Genomic DNA, 21,899 nt, shown 5'->3' on the forward strand with positions numbered 1-21,899 from the left:
GTGGATTGTAGAACTGCTGATCTCATGTTGCGGTGATGTCTGTGTCTTTCCTCCGCAGATGATGCCGGAGATTCGAGTCGCTTTATTTGGGGCCAACACAAACCGCAAGTTCCTGGACTGAGCGTCACTGTCACCGCCGTCCGGCTGTACAGAGAGGAGTCTGAATAGTTTCCATTCCGGTGTCATTTTGTCATGTGTTGTTCTTCTTTACGTGCTAGATGTGAGGCTGAGGAGCCGGATGCAGAGAGACCGCAGGGGCCGGGGTGTGGGGGATGGGGGTGCGATGAGAGGTTTGTGGCATCTGGACTCTTCTGGATTGGGGTCTGGGCTACAGTGGTGGTTGGATCAGGTGCATTGCAGCGAGACTAGTGTGTGACTGCAAGGAAGATGCTCTCTGCTCGCAACACCATCATCATCATCCTACCACCATCATCATCATCATCATCATCATCATCATCATCATCATCATCTTCCTCCGCTGGTCCTGACCTTGCACCACCATCATCCTCCTGACCTTCCACTCCTACCACCACCATCAGCACCACCATCATCCTCCTGACCTTCCACTCCTATCATCATCCTCCTGGTCCTGACCTCGCACCACCATCATCCTCTTGACCTTCCACTCCTACCACCACCACCATCATCCTCCTCCTCCTCTGGTCCTGACCTTGCACCACCACCATCATCATCATCATCCTCCTCCTCCTCCTCCTCCTCTGGTCCTGACCTCACACCACCACCATCATCATCATCATCCTCCTCCTCTGGTCCTGACCTCACACCACCATCATCCTCCTGACCTTCCACTCCTACCACCACCATCATCATCCTCCTCTGGTCCTGACCTCGCACCACTATCATCCTCCTGACCTTCCACTCCCACCACCACCACCATCATCATCATCATCATCATCCTCCTCCTCCTCTGGTCCTGACCTCACACCACCATCATCCTCCTGACCTTCCACTCCTACCACTACAATCATCATCATCATCATCCTCCTCCTCCTCTGGTCCTGACCTCGTACCACCATCATTCTCCTGACTTTCCACCACCATCATCATCATCATCATCCTCCTCCTCTGGTCCTGACCTTCCACTCCTACCACCACCACCACCATCATCATCATCATCATCATCCTCCTCCTCTGGTCCTGACCTTCCACTCCTACCACCACCATCATCATCATCATCCTCCTCTGGTCCTGACCTTCCACTCCTACCACCACCACCATCATCATCATCATCATCATCCTCCTCCTCCTCCTCTGGTCCTGACCTTCCACTCCTACCACCACCATCATCATCCTCCTCCTCTGGTCCTGACCTTCCACTCCTACCACCACCACCACCATCATCATCATCATCATCATCCTCCTCCTCTGGTCCTGACCTTCCACTCCTACCACCACCATCATCATCATCCTCCTCCTCTGGTCCTGACCTTCCACTCCTACCACCATCATCATCATCCTCATCCTCCTCCTCTGGTCCTGACCTTCCACTCCTACCACCACCACCATCATCATCATCATCATCATCCTCCTCCTCCTCCTCCTCCTCCTCCTCCTCTGGTCCTGACCTTCCACTCCTACCACCACCATCATCATCATCCTCCTCCTCCTCTGGTCCTGACCTTCCACTCCTACCACCACCATCATCATCCTCCTCCTCCGGTCCTGACCTCACACCACCATCATCCTCCTGACCCTCCACTCCTATCATCCTCCTCCTCCTCCCAGCTCTCTGCTCCCCCTTTCCCGACCTCGCACCGCCGTCATCCTCTCGACCCCCATCCTCTTTGGCAGAAGTCTCCTGTATGAAGATGGCAGCCATCGTGACGTCGTCTTTTATTTATTATTAAACGTGTGAACCTGGCGCGGTGTCTCTGTGACCCTGGAATTGGTCATTGGGGGTAACATAACATGGCTGACATTTCGCATTGGGGGGGTGGTATGTAGAAGAGTGAAATAGGCGAGAGCAGCACATGGACTGGGGAGAGGTGTGGAATGTGATTTATTAACCCCTTTCTGGCATGATCTATTAATGTACAGAATTCACTGATCTGGCTCTTGTACAGCCCCATCCTGGATTATTCTACTGGGGGAGAACTACAAGTCCCAGCATTCCCTGCAGCTCTCCAGTCCCAGGTCAGGATTGTTCTAGCAGTGATGATGTCTCCACAGCAACTCCGGTTCCAATTTCTCAATTTTTCCTGCAGTAATTTGCTCCCATTTTGTATCTTAAGTATTTGCACATTTAACCCCTTCACCCCCGGCCACTAAAACACCCTAATGACCGGGCCATTTTTTGCAATTCTGACCAGTGTCACTTTGACAGGTTATAACTCTGGAACGCTTCAACGGATTCCGGCGATTCTGAGATTGTTTTTTCGTGACATATTGTACTTCATGTCAGTGGTAAACTTAGGCCGATATTTTTTGTGTTTATTTGTGAAAATTTCAGAATTTTTGTGAATTTTGCAATTTTCAAACTTTGAAAAGTTATGCTTATAAAAATGAGATGTCACACAATATAGTCACTAAACATTTTCTACTTTACATCAGCGCAATTTTCAAAACAAATTTTTTTTCGTTAGGAAGTTAGAAGGGGTCAAAGTTCATCAGCAATTTCTCATTTTTCCAACAAAATTTACAAAACCATTTTTTTTTAGGGACCACATCACATTTGAGGTGACTTTGAGAGGCCAAAGTGACCGAAAAATACCCAAAAGTGACCCCATTCTAAAATATGCACCCCTCATTCTGCTCAAAACCACATCCAAGAAGTTTATTAACCCTTTAGATGCTTCAAAGCAATGTGGAAGGAAAAAATGAAAATGTTACTTAACACAAAAATGTTACTTTAGCCATAAAATTTTAATTTTCACAAGGGAGAAAAGAGAAAGTGCACCCTACAATTTATTGTGCATTTTCTCCTGAGTACGCTGATACCCCATATGGGGTAAAAATCAATTGTTTGGACACACGGCAGAGGTCGGAAGGCAAGGAGCGCCATTTGAATTTTTGAACGCAAAATTAGCTGCACTCATTAGCGGACGCCATGTCGGGTTTGAAGACCCCCTGAGGTGCCTAACCAATGGAGCTCCCCCACAAGTGCCCCCATTTTGGAAACTAGAGCCCTCAAAGAATTTATCTAGATGTTTAGCGAGCCACAATGGGCTCTACAGCAGTTGATAATGTTGAGCCATGAATACAATTTTTTTTTTTTTACCACAAAAACTGTTACTTGAACTAGGTAGCTTTTTTTTCACAAGGGTATCAGGAAAAAAAATGCACCATAAAACGTATTGTGCAATTTCTCCCAAGTACGCAGATACCTCACATGTGGTGGAAATAAATTGTTTGGCGCATGGCGAGGCTCAGAAGAGAAGGAACGCCATTAGACTTTTCAAACGCACAGATGCGGTGCACTGATCGGCCGCTGCAGGACGCACGGTCGGATGAGATATAAAAAGCGTCGGGGGGGGGGAGTCCTGCCGAAAATTGAGCAGGGATGCCGATCCGCTATGTGCATCCCTGATCAGCGCTCGGCGGGATGCACGCGATACAAAAAGCGTTGGATACGGAAAAAAAAAAGTCACGCCAAAAATTGACCACGGATGCAGATCAGTTATCTGCATCCCTGATCAGCGCTCAGCGGGACGCACGGACAGATGAGGTGTAAAAATGGACAGGGGATACAGGGAGAAAAAAAATTATACAGTACCCAGAGGATTAGCAGGAGGAACACTGACCAGAGGAACTGCAGGAAGAACAGAAGGCAAGCGAGATGACAGCTTTACAGGAGCAGCAGGCAGGAAGTTGGACAGCTCTGCAGAATACCCAGGAAGGACCCAGGAAGGACCCGGGGGGGGGGGGGGGGGGAAGGAGAAGCAGCTGCAGAAGCATAGGAGCAGAATAGAGATCATGGGGGAGGCAGGCAGATTGCGGGGGGGAGCAGATCGGGATGTTGCGGGGCAGGGGCCCATCACGGAAGCGCGCAAGGGGAGCACAATACTTACGTGGAGCAGGAGCGGTGACATCAGCAGCGGTGGCGTGGTACTACAAGTACCAGCCAGTGCACGCTGCAGACATGTTGGGGGAGGGTCCCCAGACCAGCACAGGCCTGGGGAGGGCGGCCACCTGCAGATCAGACCGCCCCACTGCACTCTGATTGGAGCAATCGTGATATGACGTGCAATCAGTGCTGCAGGGGCTGGGGGCGCCGTGTTTGAGCTCCAGCTATAATCTGCTGCAGCTGCTGCGGCACCTCATAGCCAGATCTCACAGTATCGCATCGATTTAGGCTTTGTTTTAGCCGAAATCAATGCGAACTATGTGGTTGGCGGTTCAGATTTGAACAGCCAATCGCATCGATCGTCGATGGGAGGTGGCGATGCCACCCCCCTGGGGTCAAGCAAAGGTCCCCTGCTGTAAGAAACAGCAGGGGACATCGTTTGAAAGCCGTTGCTATGGCCACGACAACCAAATGAAGTTTAGGCAGTAAAATTACGTCCCTGGTCGTTAAGTCACGTTAAAATAGGACGTAATTTTACTGCCCGCGGTCGTGAAGGGGTTAATTGTCTGGATATAAAATCTCCAGTTCCTCCGGAGTAACCCTTCTGTACCTGCAATACCTGGATTGTGGCCCTAGGGCAGTGATGGCTAACCTAGAGCAGGGGCCGGTGGCCGCATCCCGATCTGAGACCAGCCGCAGCCACCAGTGCCTTATCTAGACCTGCACATGGCAAACTGCTCTGAACTGAGCGGCCGGGAGGTGCAGCTCTAAATCACCGGCGGCTGCGGCTTGTCTTATAGATCGGGATGCGTCTGCCGGTGATTCGTGTTCTGTACCTTTAATCAGAGTCCTCAGTGAGGCGGCTTAGATACCACGCAGGACGTACCACGCCTGTCTCTAAGGCCGGCTTCACACTTGCGAGAATTTCTCGCATTGCACTCAGACACGTGTTAATCAATGAGGCCGCTCCCATCTGCTATTTTTTTCTCAGTCAAAATCGGACTGAGGAAAAAAATCGCAGCATGCTGGGTTTTGGCGAGTTTCTCACGCGAGTCTCTTCAATGCAAGTCTATGGGTGCGTGAAAAAAAAAAACGCATGTCACACGGACGGCACACACACCATCCTAGTGACATGTGTTTTTCACAATAGATTTCTAGCAAGTAGCAGAGAATAATGTAAATGCTCCTGCACATAACAGCACATGAGCAGCAGCTGCTGAGGGTAAAAACTGACCGCACACTGACCGCACACTGACAAAATGTGAGAAGAAATCCTCCGACTTTCTACCATGAGAATCGGAACGATTTTACACTCACAAGTGTGATTCCAGCCTTACTCAAGGGTTACACACACAAAGAAAAATTCACCTGTCCTTCGTTCCCGCGGTGTCCTCGTTCCTGCTTTTTGTGACCCGCAGGTCCCCTGATGATCGCGGCTCTATGCCGGGGGCCGCAGCCATCTGCACTTTCAGTCCTTCTTCAGATTTTTGATTTCCGCTGCCGCGCACAGAAACTCTGGCCGGAGGTTGCAACTGGTGAAGCGCTGCAATCAGAGGCCAGCACTATCATTTCATCACGTCATCTGCTGGCCTCTGATTGGCCGGTGGCTGCCATTGGTAAAACTCTAGAGCTCCTGTGCGCGGGGATGGAAGCAGTCATTAGAAATAAAGCGCAGATGACTGCGGCCCCCGGCAGAGAGCCACGATAGTCAGGGGGCTTGTGGGTCACAAGAAGAGGACACCGAGGGGACAGAGGACAGATTAGAAGATTTATTTTTGTGTGTTTGTGAAAACAGCATAAATAAGGGACATTACTAAAAGAAGGGGACAATGATAGACACATTACTATAGGGGACATGACTGCTGGGGGGGAGGGGAGAGAATTATCTCTTCTCCCCCTTCCTACAGCAGTCATTATCAGATAACACAAAATTATGGCTTTTTCAAGAAGTGACACCACCCGCGTTGTGCTAGTTTATTTGCAAATTTTGACACACCAAGCTCAAAAGGTTGTCAATCACTGCACTAGGTGGACATATTGAGCTGCAGTAACCTCTGCTCCCAGCAGATGGTGCTGGTACAATTATACAGCTGCAGTAATGTCTATTTGCCACTAGATGGTGCTGCTGTGAATACATTTCTGCAGCTGCAGTAACATCTTTCTACCACCAGATGGTGCTGCTTTAAGAACATTTGTGCAGCTGCAGTAACTTCTATTCACCACCAGATGGTGCTGCTGTGAATACATTTCTACAGCTGCAGTAACTTCTTTCTGCCACCAAATGGCACTCCTCCTGCACGCACGTTTCAGCAAAGCATTGGGCAATTCTGCGCTAGGCAGAAAATCCTGGATGATAAGAGCCCGAGTGTTAGGTCACATTAAAATATTCTCCTGCTAAGAAAACAGACGAGTTCTAACAAACGAGAGCGTTCCACAATGATGAAGCTTCGTTCACATTAGACACTTCTGTCAATGTTGTATAGAAACACGAAGGAAAGTCTTTTTTTTCTTTTTTTTGTAAATCATGAACATTGTAAAAATAGAGAATAAAAAAAGTAATTTTCTAGACTCCCGGTAAGGGATCAAAAGTGTTTGTGTCGCTAATACTCCAGTCACATCAAGTGCTGCGCTCATAATTCTGCTTGGATCCTGGACATATTTAAGGATATTATAGCTAAATAGGCTGCCAGCCACCAGGAGGCGCCACATGCAACTGTCCCCATCACTGAGCCAGCAGGGGGCGCCACATGTATCTGTCCCCATCACTGAGCCAGCAGGGGGCGGCGCCACATGTAACTGTCCCCATCACTGAGCCAGCAGGGGGCGCCACATGTATCTGTCCCCATCACTGAGCCAGCAGGGTCGCCACATGTATCTCTCCCCATCACTGAGCCAGCAGAGGGAGCCACATGTAACTGTCCCCATCACTGATCCAGCAGGGGGCGCCACATGTATCTGTCCCCATCACTGAGCCAGCAGGGGGCGCCACATGTATCTGTCCCCATCACTGAGCCAGCAGGGGGCGCCACATGTATCTGTCCCCATCACTGAGCCAGCAGGGGGAGCCACATGTAACTGTCCCCATCACTGAGCCAGCAGGGGGAGCCACATGTAACTGTCCCCATCACTGATCCAGCAGGGGGAGCCACATGTATCTGTCCCCATCACTGAGCCAGCAGGGGGAGCCACATGTATCTGTCCCCATCACTGATCCAGCAGGGGGCGCCACATGTATCTGTCCCCATCACTGAGCCAGCAGAGGGAGCCACATGTATCTGTCCCCATCACTGAGCCAGCAGAGGGAGCCACATGTAACTGTCCCCATCACTGATCCAGCAGGGGGCGCCACATGTATCTGTCCCCATCACTGAGCCAGCAGGGGGCGCCACATGTATCTGTCCCCATCACTGAGCCAGCAGGGGGAGCCACATGTAACTGTCCCCATCACTGAGCCAGCAGGGGGAGCCACATGTATCTGTCCCCATCACTGAGCCAGCAGAGGGAGCCACATGTATCTGTCCCCATCACTGAGCCAGCAGGGGGCGCCACATGAAACTGTCCCCATCACTGAGCCAGCAGGGGGCGCCACATGTATCTGTCCCCATCACTGAGCCAGCAGGGGGCGCCACATGTATCTGTCCCCAGCACAGTCAGGGGGGAGCGCCTGGCACATATTTATGGTCGCAGCTTTGGATGTGACTGGAGGATAACGCTAGGACGGTATGTCTGTACAGATGAGTTCTCTTCCACAGTCGTCCGTTTTGGGGGTCTCGATTCCTTGGTTATTGACGGTTCCCGCCTTGTCAGGTTTTGGGGGTCTTCAGACCATTTATCGTCTCCTCCCCCCACAGTTACTGGAAATACCCGAGGACGTATTCTCCGATGCCGATGAAATACACGACTTGGGCGATCCCAAAGAGCGGAGCGATGACCAGCGCCCGGCACCAGGCCCCCTTCATGAACGCCGTCGGACCCTCATTCCGCCAAATCTTCCTGTATGAAGAAAAGCAAAGAGTCAGGACAGGTGGTCTCCAGGACGGGGGTCTCCGGGCCTCGCCGCTCACCTGGCGCAGTCCACGATCCCGCTGTACGTGTCCTCCCCGTGCCCCTTCTTCAGGGTCTGGATCCGCGTCTTCAGCACTAAACAAGACACAGAAGTGAGAAGATCGTCCGCGACTGCGATCCCTGAGTATTCTATAGATGGCCGCCCTGGACAATCCCTTTAAGCCACTTTAACCAAAAGGAATGTCAGAACTGGCCCTTTAAGACGAGCGATCCTCGTTACACCCCCCATAAGTGAACTAAAACTCACCGTCCAGAGGTGTCACCGCGACGGCCGCCACCGAGCCCGCAACGCACCCGGCAATGAAGGAATGGTAGAATGGCGCCTTCTCATGCGGAGACTTTTGGCCGAGCTTGTTAATGTTGGCGAAGAGGGGGAAATAGATGATGGAGAACGGTACGTCCCTGCGGAGGAGAGAACATGGCAGCCACGGTCCGTGCCGGATTATTGGACACCCTCTGCTACTCCGGCACTAAATCCTGATGTAGTAATGGCCGCTTTACCTTCTTACCTAAGCAGCGTGGCCCCCAGACCCTTATAGACCCCCGATATTCCCTGGCTCCGGAGTAGACCTCTCGCTATGAGCAGAGCGGAGGGTCTCTGAGGAGAGGCGGCGGCTGCTGCGCTCCCTGCTGCGGCTGCAACATTTTGTTTTGCTAAAGAAAAAAAAAAATTAATGATGAGAAAGGATTTTTTACAGTAAGAGCATGATTACAGTATTTTACATTTAAGAATGCTTTTACACTAAAATCTAGAAAGGATTCTTTACAGTATTTTACATTTATAATGCTCTTGCTGTAAAGAATCCTTTAGATTTTATTGTGAGCATTATAAATATAAAATCTAAAAAGGATTCTTTACAGTAAGTGCATTACATATAAAATACAATAAAATCTAGAAAGGATTCTTTACAGTATCTTACATTTATAATACTCTTACTGTAAATAATCCTTTCTGGATTATATTGTATTTTATATAATGCTCTTACTGTAAAGAATCCTTTTTAGATTTTATATTTATAATGCTCACAATAAAATCTAAAGGACTCTTTACAGTAAGAGTATTATAAATGTAAAATACTGTAAAGAATCCTTTCTAGATTTTATTGTAAGACCATTATGGATGTAAAATCCAAAAAATCAGTGCAGGAAATATCACAACAGACCAGCAGGGGGTGTGTGAAAAATGCCTGCTGCCACCTAGTGGTGTGGAGTGGTGGTGCAGGCCACATCTATCTAATCACGGGTGTTATAACTGCACATGGGGACGACCAGTCCCAGCGACCGATGTCCCAGTATAACATCGGTGCAATAAATGCACAAGATTACAGCAGAGTACCCAGGCGTCCGGCGTCCTGCAGCTGGATCTTCAGCATCTCCATGGGGGATGTCACCACCACCTGACAGGTTCCTGCACCGCAGCCGGCCAACATCTCACGCAGCAACGTCAGCTCCTTCCTGCAAAACAGGAAATGGCATTAATGTGATGAGGCCTTTTGTTGCTGAGAAGAAACCTTGGATTCCATTGTTAGGATTACGCAGGTTAACATAAAGCTATGGCCGTAATGGCGTCGCTTTCCCTAAGCTTTCGGTGCTCGGGGCTCGACTGTAGGTCTTTGGCTCTGCCCCGGCCCCTCCACTATTATGGCCGATCCCTCCTGATTGAAAACTCCCGACTCGACTTTCGCCTTCAAATCGTCTGATAATCCTAAAGGTTCACAAACCTCTGCCGCTGACCTGTGATGTCCCCTCAATCTGATCACTTATAAAATATTAAAAACTTTTTTTTTTTTCATTTCTCTTTATCTACTTTCAGTACTTGTGTGAAAATATAATGTAGTTTTTGGTCAAATTTTTTAAAAAAAATAAAAATATATAAACAACTCGGAAAGGTTCACAGTCTTACAAACAGCAAAGTATAAAGAAGAACCTACCCGTCCTGGGATAGAATATTCCGGAAAAAGTCATTAGCTGCTAGTTTGATGGCCTTCTCCGGAGTGACCAGAGTGAGATTCACAGCGGCCCCTAAATAAGAGTAAAAAAAAAGATAAAATTATACTGCCCCTATATACAAGAATATAACTACTATAATACTGCCCCCTATGTACAAGAATATAACTACTATAATACTGCCCCCTATGTACAAGAATATAACTACTATAATACTGCCCCCTATGTACAAGAATATAACTACTATAATACTGCCCCCTATGTACAGGAATATAACTGCTATAATACTGCCCCTATATACAAGAATATAACTACTATAATACTGCCCCTATGTACAAGAATATAACTACTATAATACTGCCCCTATGTACAAGAATATAACTACTATAATACTGCCCCTATGTACAAGAATATAACTACTATAATACTGCCCCTATGTACAAGAATATAACTACTATAATACTGCCCCCTATATACAAGAATATAACTACTATAATACTGCCCCCTATGTACAAGAATATAACTGCTATAATACTGCTCCCTATATACAAGAATATAACTACTATAATACTGCCCCCTATGTACAAGAATATAACTACTATAATACTGCCCCTATATACAAGAATATAACTACTATAATACTGCTCCCTATATACAAGAATATAACTACTATAATACTGCTCCCTATATACAAGAATATAACTACTATAATACTGCCCCTATATACAAGAATATAACTGCTATAATACTGCTCCCTATATACAAGAATATACCTACTATAATACTGCCCCCTATGTACAAGAATATAACTACTATAATACTGCTCCTATATACAAGAATATAACTACTATAATACTGCTCCCTATATACAAGAATATAACTACTATAATACTGCCCCTATATACAAGAATATAACTGCTATAATACTGCTCCCTATATACAAGAATATAACTGCTATAATACTGCTCCCTACGTACAAGAATATAACTACTATAATACTGCTCCTTATGTACAAGAATATAACTACTATAATACTGCCCCTATGTACAAGAATATAACTACTATAATACTGCTCCTATATACAAGAATATAACTACTATAATACTGCCCCTATGTACAAGAATATAACTACTATAATACTGCTCCTATGTACAAGAATATAACTACTATAATACTGCCCCTATGTACAAGAATATAACTACTATAATACTGCCCCCTATGTACAAGAATATAACTACTATAATACTGCCCCCTATGTACAGGAATATAACTACTATAATACTGGCTCTATATACAAGAATATAACTACTATAATACTGCCCCCTATGTACAGGAATATGACATTTCTCTGTATTATTTGGGGTCTCACCTCTGTACATTCCAAAGAACCCCTCTGACCGCACGGTCTTGATCAGGCAGTCATACCTGAGGAGGAGCACATCACATACCGTGTGAGATTAGTGCACAATGCTGCGCGTTCCTCGAGGCTCCTCAGATTGGGGTCGGATTTCGGCTGCCGTCTTATGGTCCGCACCTGCACCTCTGCTCATCCTGGTTTTTCAGGTTCAGGAATAGTGACCCGTGCACAGTGTCTGCACATAACGCAGGGTGTTGGAGAGAGGGGCGGTAGTGGTCAGGGGCACTGTGATGGCGGTCTTTATAATGATACGGACGCCTCCCGGGATCTCACATTCTTCTCATATCTTACGCTTTGCCTTGTGGACATGGATGAAACCTGCGCGGTTCCCAGTCCCCCCACTCATGGCTGTAGGTGACAGGTGCACTGTATGTGCCCTTTACTGATGTTACTATCTGGCGTCCTCTAGAGCTGCACTAGCCCCTCTGATTTCCCAGACTTCTCTTGTGCTGCACCTTACTCTGGATTGCTCTTCCCCTGGATTTCGGGGTTTCTGTATCAGACATAGCTGCTCCCTGGCACACAGGAGACTGTGTGCGGTTGTTGGCAGAGACCTCGGACGGGGGTGCGGTTCACAATAACAGATTTTTTAACATTTTGGATGTGGCGGAGGATGAATCACTCGGGGGGGGGGGGTTGGGGGGGATGGGCAGACGCGAAATTCCACTAAAGGAAATGTTGTTTGTGTGCCAGTCTGCGCGGCAGGAACTGAGCGCACACGGGAATGTGAAGCCGGTCCACGCCGTCAGATACTGCCTCTTAAATCTCTAGGTTTTATAACTGGCCCTTTAAGGCCTCAAGTAAAAGGGAATGGGTCACAAAATCAACTTTATTTTTAAAAAAAAGTTTGTGTTTCCTGTATTTTAAACTACATTTTTGCAATTTTTTTTCGTATAAATTTGTATTAAAAGAAAAAAGTAATGTTGTAATTTTCACACTATCAGGTGTTTTTGGTTTTTTTTTTTATTACTAGGACTTGTAGGTTCATGAAATACAATTGTATATCGGGCTGACCTGACATCACAATTGATTGCTGTACTATTATACTCATATACTGATGATAGTACTGGAGCCGTAGTCATGTACTGATGGTGGTTCTGGTGATGCATCCATGTATGTAGGTAGGTACTGGAGCTGTATTCATGTACTGATGGTGGTTCTAGTATCATTCATGTAGTGATGGTTCTGGTGATGTATTTATGTACTGATGGTGGTTCTGGTGCCACCGTATATTCATGTATGGATGGTGGTTCTGGTGATGCATTCATGTAATTATGGTGGTTCTGGTGCCGTATTCATGTACTGATGGTGGTGTCGGTGTATTTATGTAGTATTGGTGGCTGTGGTGCCATATTCATATAGTGATGGTGATTCTTGTGCCACTGCATATTCATGTAATGATAGTGGTTATGGTGATTTATTCATGTACTGATGTGGGTTCTAGAGCATTTTTCTGGTTATATATTCATGTACTGATGGTAGTTCTGGTTATATATTCCTGTATTGATGGTGGTTCTGGTTATATATTAACGTACTGATGGTAGTTCTGGTGCCATATTCATCTACTGATGGTGGTTCTAGTACCATATTCATGTATTGATGGTGGTTCTGGTGCCATATTCATGTAGTGATGGTGGTACTGATGCAATATTCATGTATTGATGGTGGTTGTGGTGCCATTTACATGTACTGATGGTGGTTCTCGTTACTTATTCATGTACTGATAGTGGTTTTAGCACCATAGTTATATATTGATGGTGATTCTGGTGACATTTATAAAGTAATGGTGGTTCTGATGCTTTAGTCATGTATGGATGGTGGTTTTGGTGCCATATTCATGTACTGATGGTAGCTCTGGTGACATTTATTTACTGATGATAGCTTTGGTTCCATATTCATGTGCTATTGCTGGCGCTAGTATTATTTAAGTACTGATGATGATTTTTGGTTTTGTATTTGTGTACTGATGATGGTTATGAATACATCACCAGAATCATATTCACTACATGAATACATTACCAGAACCAGCAGAAAGAAGTACATGAATACAGCACCAGCACAACTATCACAACATGAATATGCCACCAGAATATAGGTCACTGGAACCACCATCAGTACATGAACACATTATAGCTGTAGAGAAAGATATGGACTGCACATCCCAAAAAAAACTCACATTTATCTAATGTACATGTATTTCACAGAAGAAAACAGAAGTATACAAAAATAAAAACTTGTTTCTCTGAAAATATACCTATTATAAAATATAACCTTTATTATTTATACTAAAGCATCTTACTGGTAATGATAGGACTTTAAAAAAAATGTGACTTATTGTGAAAATAATAAACTAAAGCCATCATTGGTATGTCTGTATGGGGAAATAACACAGATGGGGAACCCCGATATGAGGCTATTCTATCTCTGACGTTCCGTGGAGGTCGGCACCCAAAAAAATTATATATAGATACATACAGTGCAAATAAAAAAAACAGTTGTCGTTTTCTGCATCCAGCTCCAGTGCGGAGCCATGTGCAATCACTCCTGGACACTGCGGTTGCTGGGCACAGTGTTTTTTGGGGGGGAAGGGGTACATACTGTTAATCATGGAGGTTTGCACACCTCCCGAGTAGTGTCACTTACATGCCCCTGTAGATGCCTTGGCCCTGCTGGTTCTGTAGTCGGGTCTTGGCGAGGTCGATGGGAAAGACGCAGGTGACGCCGACCAGTCCGGCAATCCCGCCATTGATCAGTTTAGCGGGTAAGCTGTAATATATAGAATGCATTATCATCAGATGTAATATATGGGATATCCCTCCCATCCCCCGTATAGCGCTTATATCAGAGGCTCGGCGATATCGCCTGCACGCTCACCTGATCTTCTCAGCCATATTTACTTTTTTGGGGTTGTCAGTGGCAGTTACGGTCCTTGGCCTATAGGGGGAGACAGTGAGCTTTTAGCACTTCTTACCCATTGGTGGCTTGCATTGTCCCTCTGGGCTGCTGTCCTCCACCACTGCTGCAGGTGGCGCTATTCACACTGCACTTTTATAGCACTGACACCTGCAGGCAGTGAGGGGTATTACACTATCTTGCACTAAGGCAGCTTTCCAAACCAGACACTCTCCAGCTGTTGCGACACTACAACTCCCAGCATGCAAAGCAACTGGAGGTTTCACAATGTTTACCCAGGAGTGAGGTGTACACAATGCGGCCCCTTCATCCCGGCACACGGCCACAACTACAGAGATAGCGGCAAGGTACCTGCCAAGTACCCGAAGACCCCGCCCAGGTGACCTCTGACCCTATAACCTGCACAGAACAGATCATGTGACCACCTGCAGATACAGCGGAGGGCGAAACATAACAGAATGTACCACACAGGGAGGATTAGATACACGGCTCAGCAGACAGTATCACACAGGATAGGATTATACACAGCTCAGCAGACAGTATCACACAGGAGAGGATTAGATACACAGCTCAGCAGACAGTATCACACAGGAGAGGATTAGATACACAGCTCAGCAGACAGTATCACACAGGATAAGATTAGATACACAGCTCAGCAGACAGTATTACACAGGAGAGGATTAGATACACAGCTCAGCAGACAGTATCACACAGGAGAGGATTAGATACACGGCTCAGCAGACAGTATCACACAGGAGAGGATTAGATACACAGCTCAGCAGACAGTATCACACAGGAGAGGATTAGATACACAGCTCAGCAGACAGTATCACACAGGAGAGGATTAGATACACAGCTCAGCAGACAGTATCACACAGGAGAGGATTAGATACACGGCTCAGCAGACAGTATCACAGGAGAGGATTAGATACACAGCTCAGCAGACAGTATCACAGGAGAGGATTAGATACACAGCTCAGCAGGCAGTATCACACAGGAGAGGATTAGATACACAGCTCAGCAGACAGCATTACACAGGAGAGGATTAGATACACAGCTCAGCAGACAGTATCACACAGGAGAGGATTAGATACACGGCTCAGCAGACAGTATCACAGGAGAGGATTAGATACACAGCTCAGCAGACAGTATCACAGGAGAGGATTAGATACACAGCTCAGCAGGCAGTATCACACAGGAGAGGATTAGATACACAGCTCAGCAGACAGTATCACACAGGAGAGGATTAGATACACAGCTCAGCAGACAGTATCACACAGGAGAGGATTAGATACACGGCTCAGCAGACAGTATCACAGGAGAGGATTAGATACACAGGTCAGCAGACAGTATCACAGGAGAGGATTAGATACACAGCTCAGCAGGCAGTATCACACAGGAGAGGATTAGATACACAGCTCAGCAGACAGTATTACACAGGAGAGGATTAGATACACAGCTCAGCAGACAGTATTACACAGGAGAGGATTAGATACACAGCTCAGCAGACAGTATCACACAGGAGAGGATTAGATACACAGCTCAGCAGACAGTATCACACAGGAGAAGATTAGATACACGGCTCAGCAGACAGTATCACACAGGAGAGGATTAGATACACAGCTCAGCAGACAGTATCACACAGGAGAGGATTAGATACACAGCTCAGCAGACAGTATCACACGAGAGGATTAGATACACGGCTCAGCAGACAGTATCACACAGGAGAGGATTAGATACACGGCTCAGCAGACAGTATCACACAGGAGAGGATTAGATACACAGCTCAGCAGACAGTATCACACAGGAGAAGATTAGATACACGGCTCAGCAGACAGTATCACATAGGAGAGGATTAGATACACAGCTCAACAACTTGCATCACACAGGAGAGGATTAGATACACAGCTCAGCAGACAGTATCACACAGGAGAGGATTAGATACACAGCTCAGCAGACAGTATCACACAGGAGAGGATTAGATACACAGCTCAGCAGACAGTATCACACAGGAGAGGATTAGATACACAGCTCAGCAGACAGTATCACACAGGAGAGGATTAGATACACAGCTCAGCAGAAGATATGAAAGATTATTAGTGGAAATCAAAAAAGAAGAAAAAAAAAAAAAGGGAGGAGCAGTTTATTAGAAACTTCCAGAACTTTTAATTCTATGATTCCTCTTTGCGCTGTGGTTCCTACATGAAGGGGTTAACCTCCCGTGCCCCCCACTATGGCGGCCCCCATCCGTTGCTCCCGTGCAGAACAATTCCCGCTACCATGGCCACCTTTGAAGCTTTGCCCATCGCCATGGAGACAATTTGGCAGCAGCATGAAGCTAAATCTAGGCCAGGCCTGAGGCCTTTGTGACTAATGAGTCAATGGGGGCCGAGACCTGTAAAGCTTAACCCAGTCATGGCCGTGTGACAGTCCTCCAGGACGTGGCGGCTCCGATGTGTGAGGGCAGCGCCCTGCCGGTCGTCTATGTGTTGCTCAATGTCGTGGTTCAGGTCACCGTCGTCTCCGCTGGCAACGATGCCCTCATGTTAATGATTACATGGCCGCTTCCTTCCGACCCAACACCACCAGTGAGCGCCACGCAATACTGATACCCCGGACCACCACCAGTGAGTGCCACGCAATACTGATACCCCGGACCACCACCAGTGAGTGCCACGTAATACTGATACCCCGGACCACCACCAGTGAGCGCCACGCAATACTGATACCCCGGACCACCACCAGTGAGCACCACGTAATACTGATACCTCGGACCACCACCAGTGAGCGCCACGTAATAGTGATACCCTGGACCACCACTCCCATCATACAATCTGAGCCAGTAACACCACCATTGGGTCATGGCCCTAACTATCAGGGGTCCTTCATGGTACTGGACACCTCACATGTGCCAAATGGACCTGTACATCTCCTCCGTGGCGCCAGGGACCCTTTTTGAAAACTTTGTGTCTTGCCTGAGAGGTGGGCAAATAAGACGGCCTAAGGCCATGTGCACACTAGAAAAAGGATTTTTCTTAAGAAAATTTCTTGAGTGAAGGAATAGCGCACCTGCGTTTCTACCGCGATTGGGTGCGTTTTTGGTGCGTTTTTGCCGCTGGTTGCTCCCTGCGTTATTGTGCCATTATCTATGGTAACTAACGCAGTTCGCTGCAGAAAAGAAGCGACTGCTCATTCTTTTTCTTAAAATCTACTGAAAGAATTTTCTTAAGAAAAAAAAACAGTGTGTGCACAGCTAATTTTTTTTCCCATAGGTTTTGCTGGGGAATGTCTGCAGAAAGGTTGCAGAAATTTCTTGAGAAATTGTTGTAGCAAAAACGCACCAAAAACGCAGGTAAAAAAACGCAGTGTGTGAACATAGCCTAATTCCTCCCAGTCGATCCCATAGTGAAGGTCTAAATACTACCGACAAATCCACACAGAACGGTGTGTGCTGAAGCCCCCACGACCCCTCCAACTCCCATCACACGTTCCATTCACAGACCCCAAAACTTACAAATCAAGAGACATTTTTAAGCTTTTTACCTAAAGCCGCCCCCCTTTATATGTAGGAGCGGTGCGGCAGATTGTCAGCTCCGGTTTGTAAGATTCACCACAATTGGAAACAAATGTTAAAGAAAAATTCCAAAAATTCCATTACAAAAACAGATCCCTCCATCGGAGCACCCCCCTTACACCGGATAGCCCCCCTTACACCGGAGCGCCCCCATACACTGGAGCCCCCCCCCCCCCCCCCGCCGGAGTGCCCCCTACACTGGAGCGCCCCTGTCATCCCGGGGGTGAGGCGAGTGCATAGTCCGGACTTTCTTACCCTCGCCTCGGCGCTCGTCGCTGCCACCAAGGATTTTCTCACATCAAAGTCAACTCAATTTTTACTCAATATTTTCTGCAAAGAAAAAAAAAAAAAGTAAAAAAGGAGAAGTTCGAGCGAGTAGAGGCGCTGGCCGGTGCGCTGCTGCCCGGGGCGTTAGGACATGTAGCAGCGATGGACGCAGATTGCTGTCAGGACACTCACCAGGTATTGTACCCCTCACACCGCAGCCCCCGAAATCTGCTCCTCTGCTGGGATTCCCGAGCGCAGGATCCAGGGCTTGGTCACTGGGAGGGACAGGAAGAGCGGGAGGAGGAGAGAGCGAAAAGCTCCAAAGTGCAAGAGAAACCACAGGCAGGTCCGGAGGGAAGGCACCGGGAGAAGCTTCACACTGTGCACAACAACACCCAAAGCAGACAGCGAAGTCACAAAGGAGGCGAAGATCGATGTCAGCTCCTGAGGACATACTGCAGCCCGGCGGAGAGCAAAACTGGTCACACAGCCGGTCTATATAGCGAGAAACCAGCCCAGAAGCAACGGCACAAAGGTGGAAATCTGCCCGAGAATCCAATATACAGGAGCGCCACAAACTACAGTACAATAATACCGCCACTACATGCAAAACTACTATAATACTGCCCACTATGTACAAAAATATAACTACTATAATATTGCCCTTATGTACAAGAATATAACTACTATAACACTGCCCCTATGTACAAGAATATAACTACTATAATACTGCCCCTATATACAAGAATATAACTACTATAATACTGCCCCTATGTACAAGAATATAACTACTATAATACTGCCCCCTATGTACAGGAATATATCTACTATAATACTGCCCCCTATGTACAAGAATATAACTAATATAATACTGCCCCAATGTACAAGAATATAACTACTATAATACTGCCCCTATGTACAAGAATATATCTACTATAATACTGCTCCTATGTACAAGAATATAACTACTATAATACTGCCCCCTATATACAAGAATATAACTACTATAATACTGCCCCTATGTACAAGAATATAACTACTATAATACTGCCCCTATATACAAGAATATATCTACTATAATACTGCTCCTATGTACAAGAATATAACTACTATAATACTGCCCCCTATGTACAGGAATATATCTACTATAATACTGCCCCCTATGTACAAGAATATAACTAATATAATACTGCCCCAATGTACAAGAATATAACTACTATAATACTGCCCCTATGTACAAGAATATATCTACTATAATACTGCCCCTATGTACAAGAATATATCTACTATAATACTGCCCCTATGTACAAGAATATAACTAATATAATACTGCCCCAATGTACAAGAATATAACTACTATAATACTGCCCCTATGTACAAGAATATATCTACTATAATACTGCTCCTATGTACAAGAATATAACTACTATAATACTGCCCCTATGTACAAGAATATAACTACTATAATACTGCTCTTATGTACAAGAATATAACTACTATAATACTGCCCCTATGTACAAGAATATAACTACTATAATACTGCCCACTATGTACAAGAATATAACTACTATAATACTGTCCCCTATGTACAGGAATATAACTACTATAATACTGCCCCTATGTACAAGAATATAGCTACTATAATACTGTCCCCTATGTACAGGAATATAACTACTATAATACTGCTCCTATGTACAAGAATATAACTACTATAATACTGCTCCTATGTACAAGAATATAACTACTATAATACTGCCCCCTATGTACAAGAATATAACTACTATAATACTGCCCCTATGTACAAGAATATAACTACTATAATACTGCCCCTATGTACAAGAATATAACTACTATAATACTGCCCCCTATGTACAAGAATGTAACTACTATAATACTGCCTCTATATACAAGAATGTAACTACTATAATACTGCTCCTATGTACAAGAATATAACTACTATAATACTGCCTCTATATACAAGAATATAACTACTATAATACTGCCTCTATATACAAGAATATAACTACTATAATACTGCCCCCTATGTACAAGAATATAACTACTATAATACTGCCTCTTTGTACAAGAATATAACTACTATAATACTGCCCCCTATATACAAGAATATAACTACTATAATACTGCCCCCTATGTACAAGAATATAACTACTATAATACTGCCCCTATGTACAAGAATATAACTACTATAATACTGCCCCTATGTACAAGAATATAACTACTATAATACTGCCCCCTATGTACAAGAATATAACTACTATAATACTGCCTCTATATACAAGAATATAACTACTATAATACTGCCTCTATATACAAGAATATAACTACTATAATACTGCCCCCTATGTACAAGAATATAACTACTATAATACTGCCCCTATGTACAAGAATATAACTACTATAATACTGCCTCTTTGTACAAGAATATAACTACTATAATACTGCCCCCTATATACAAGAATATAACTACTATAATACTGCCCCCTATGTACAAGAATATAACTACTATAATACTGCCCCCTATGTACAAGAATATAACTACTATAATACGGCTTCTTTGACGTGTTAAAAAATAAAACAAGCCTATGTATTTCTTAACACCACGGTATAAGGGGTTAATGTTTCCGGATGAGTTGCTCTCGATATAACTGAGCACAAGGTAATCATCACTGAGCGTCTGGTGCGACTTCCAATGACGGTGTAGGAGGTTATTGGGGGGCGACGTTCATCACAACCACAGTATAATAATCCTCAGGGTCCTTGTACAAAGTTTGTGAACCCCAAATATTCCATAGACCCCCAAATGGCAGGAAATAATTAAATATCGGTGTAAGATGTCTTCGTGGACGGGTCCGGACGCGTCTTGTAGTAATTACAACAATGGTGAATGTTTCTCCTTCATACGCTGCTTTCTGCCGTACCTCTGTTATTCCTCCTGGAAATTAAATGAGGGGTGATGGACCGTCGGCATCCACTGTGGGGTCTTTCATAATAAGAGATTAATCCCCCCCCAGCACTAGGACCCAGCGGAGCCACCGATCAGCTGTGCAGTAAGTGATGCATCTCCCTGCAGCGCCTCCGCAGGACATATGAGGTATTACACCGCCACATGAATGGGACATGTGGAGAACAAGATGACATTTTCTTTAGCCAAAAGATGAAAATTGCAAAATAGAAGACCCCCATCCCCCCCACCCCCGAAATTAAGCAGCAGGTAAAAAAAAGAAACAGACCAGATGAGATTGAAGCCACCTAACGTGTTTATTCTAATTCCGGGTCTGTACAGAGAGAGACGGCACCGCACGCCCCCGATGTCTCAGTCACACGTCCTCCCCTGTATCATAGGAAAAAATAAAAATGTAAAAAAAGAATAAAAATAAAAAATCATCTTTAAATCAGGGAGGATGGACTCCAGGATGCGAGGTCTCCAGCGGGCGGCGGCGGCTGAGGTAATGGAGGTTGTGTGGAGCAAAGAACAAAATCCATCCAAATATACAGACAATAAAAATAGTACAAAAATAAATACAATTCACATTGTGAGGGAGAACACTGGCAAAGAAAGAAGGGGACAGAGGGCTCCGCCATGACGGTCCGAAACGCGCGAAGGCGGACAAGGCGAGGACAAGTCAAATGGTCAGCGGTGGCGCCACCAGAGTAGACGGAGAGTGCAACAT

The 21,899-nt window shown here is 45.7% G+C and overlaps 1 protein-coding gene across 1 annotated transcript; it reads right to left on the reverse strand.

Annotated features, from left to right (window-relative positions):
* Positions 1–5,778: 5,778 nt before the first annotated feature.
* Positions 5,779–18,505, reverse strand: SLC25A18 (solute carrier family 25 member 18). Its single transcript, XM_075343587.1, has 11 exons — positions 18,400–18,505; positions 18,196–18,270; positions 14,328–14,387; positions 14,097–14,219; positions 11,406–11,461; positions 10,021–10,111; positions 9,426–9,544; positions 8,599–8,743; positions 8,337–8,491; positions 8,089–8,164; positions 5,779–8,017 (listed from the first exon to the last, which is right to left on the reverse strand). Exons 3-11 carry the CDS (start codon positions 14,342–14,344, stop codon positions 7,876–7,878), a joined length of 924 nt encoding a protein of 307 aa, XP_075199702.1. The 5' UTR covers positions 14,345–14,387; positions 18,196–18,270; positions 18,400–18,505; the 3' UTR covers positions 5,779–7,875.
* Between the last annotated feature and the right edge of the window lie 3,394 nt (positions 18,506–21,899).

This window comes from Anomaloglossus baeobatrachus, chromosome 4 (genome assembly GCF_048569485.1).
Source record: "Anomaloglossus baeobatrachus isolate aAnoBae1 chromosome 4, aAnoBae1.hap1, whole genome shotgun sequence".
NCBI lineage: Eukaryota > Metazoa > Chordata > Amphibia > Anura > Aromobatidae > Anomaloglossus > Anomaloglossus baeobatrachus.

What these genes read in the sequence shown, in the direction of transcription:
- SLC25A18 (XM_075343587.1), bottom strand. An exon ending in CAAGGCATCTACAGGGGCAT is followed by an intron (nt 11,462 to 14,096) that starts GTAAGTGACACT and finishes GCTCCTCCTCAG; the next exon opens with GTATGACTGCCTGATCAAGA. An exon ending in CGCGGTGACACCTCTGGACG is followed by an intron (nt 8,165 to 8,336) that starts GTGAGTTTTAGT and finishes TGTCTTGTTTAG; the next exon opens with TGCTGAAGACGCGGATCCAG.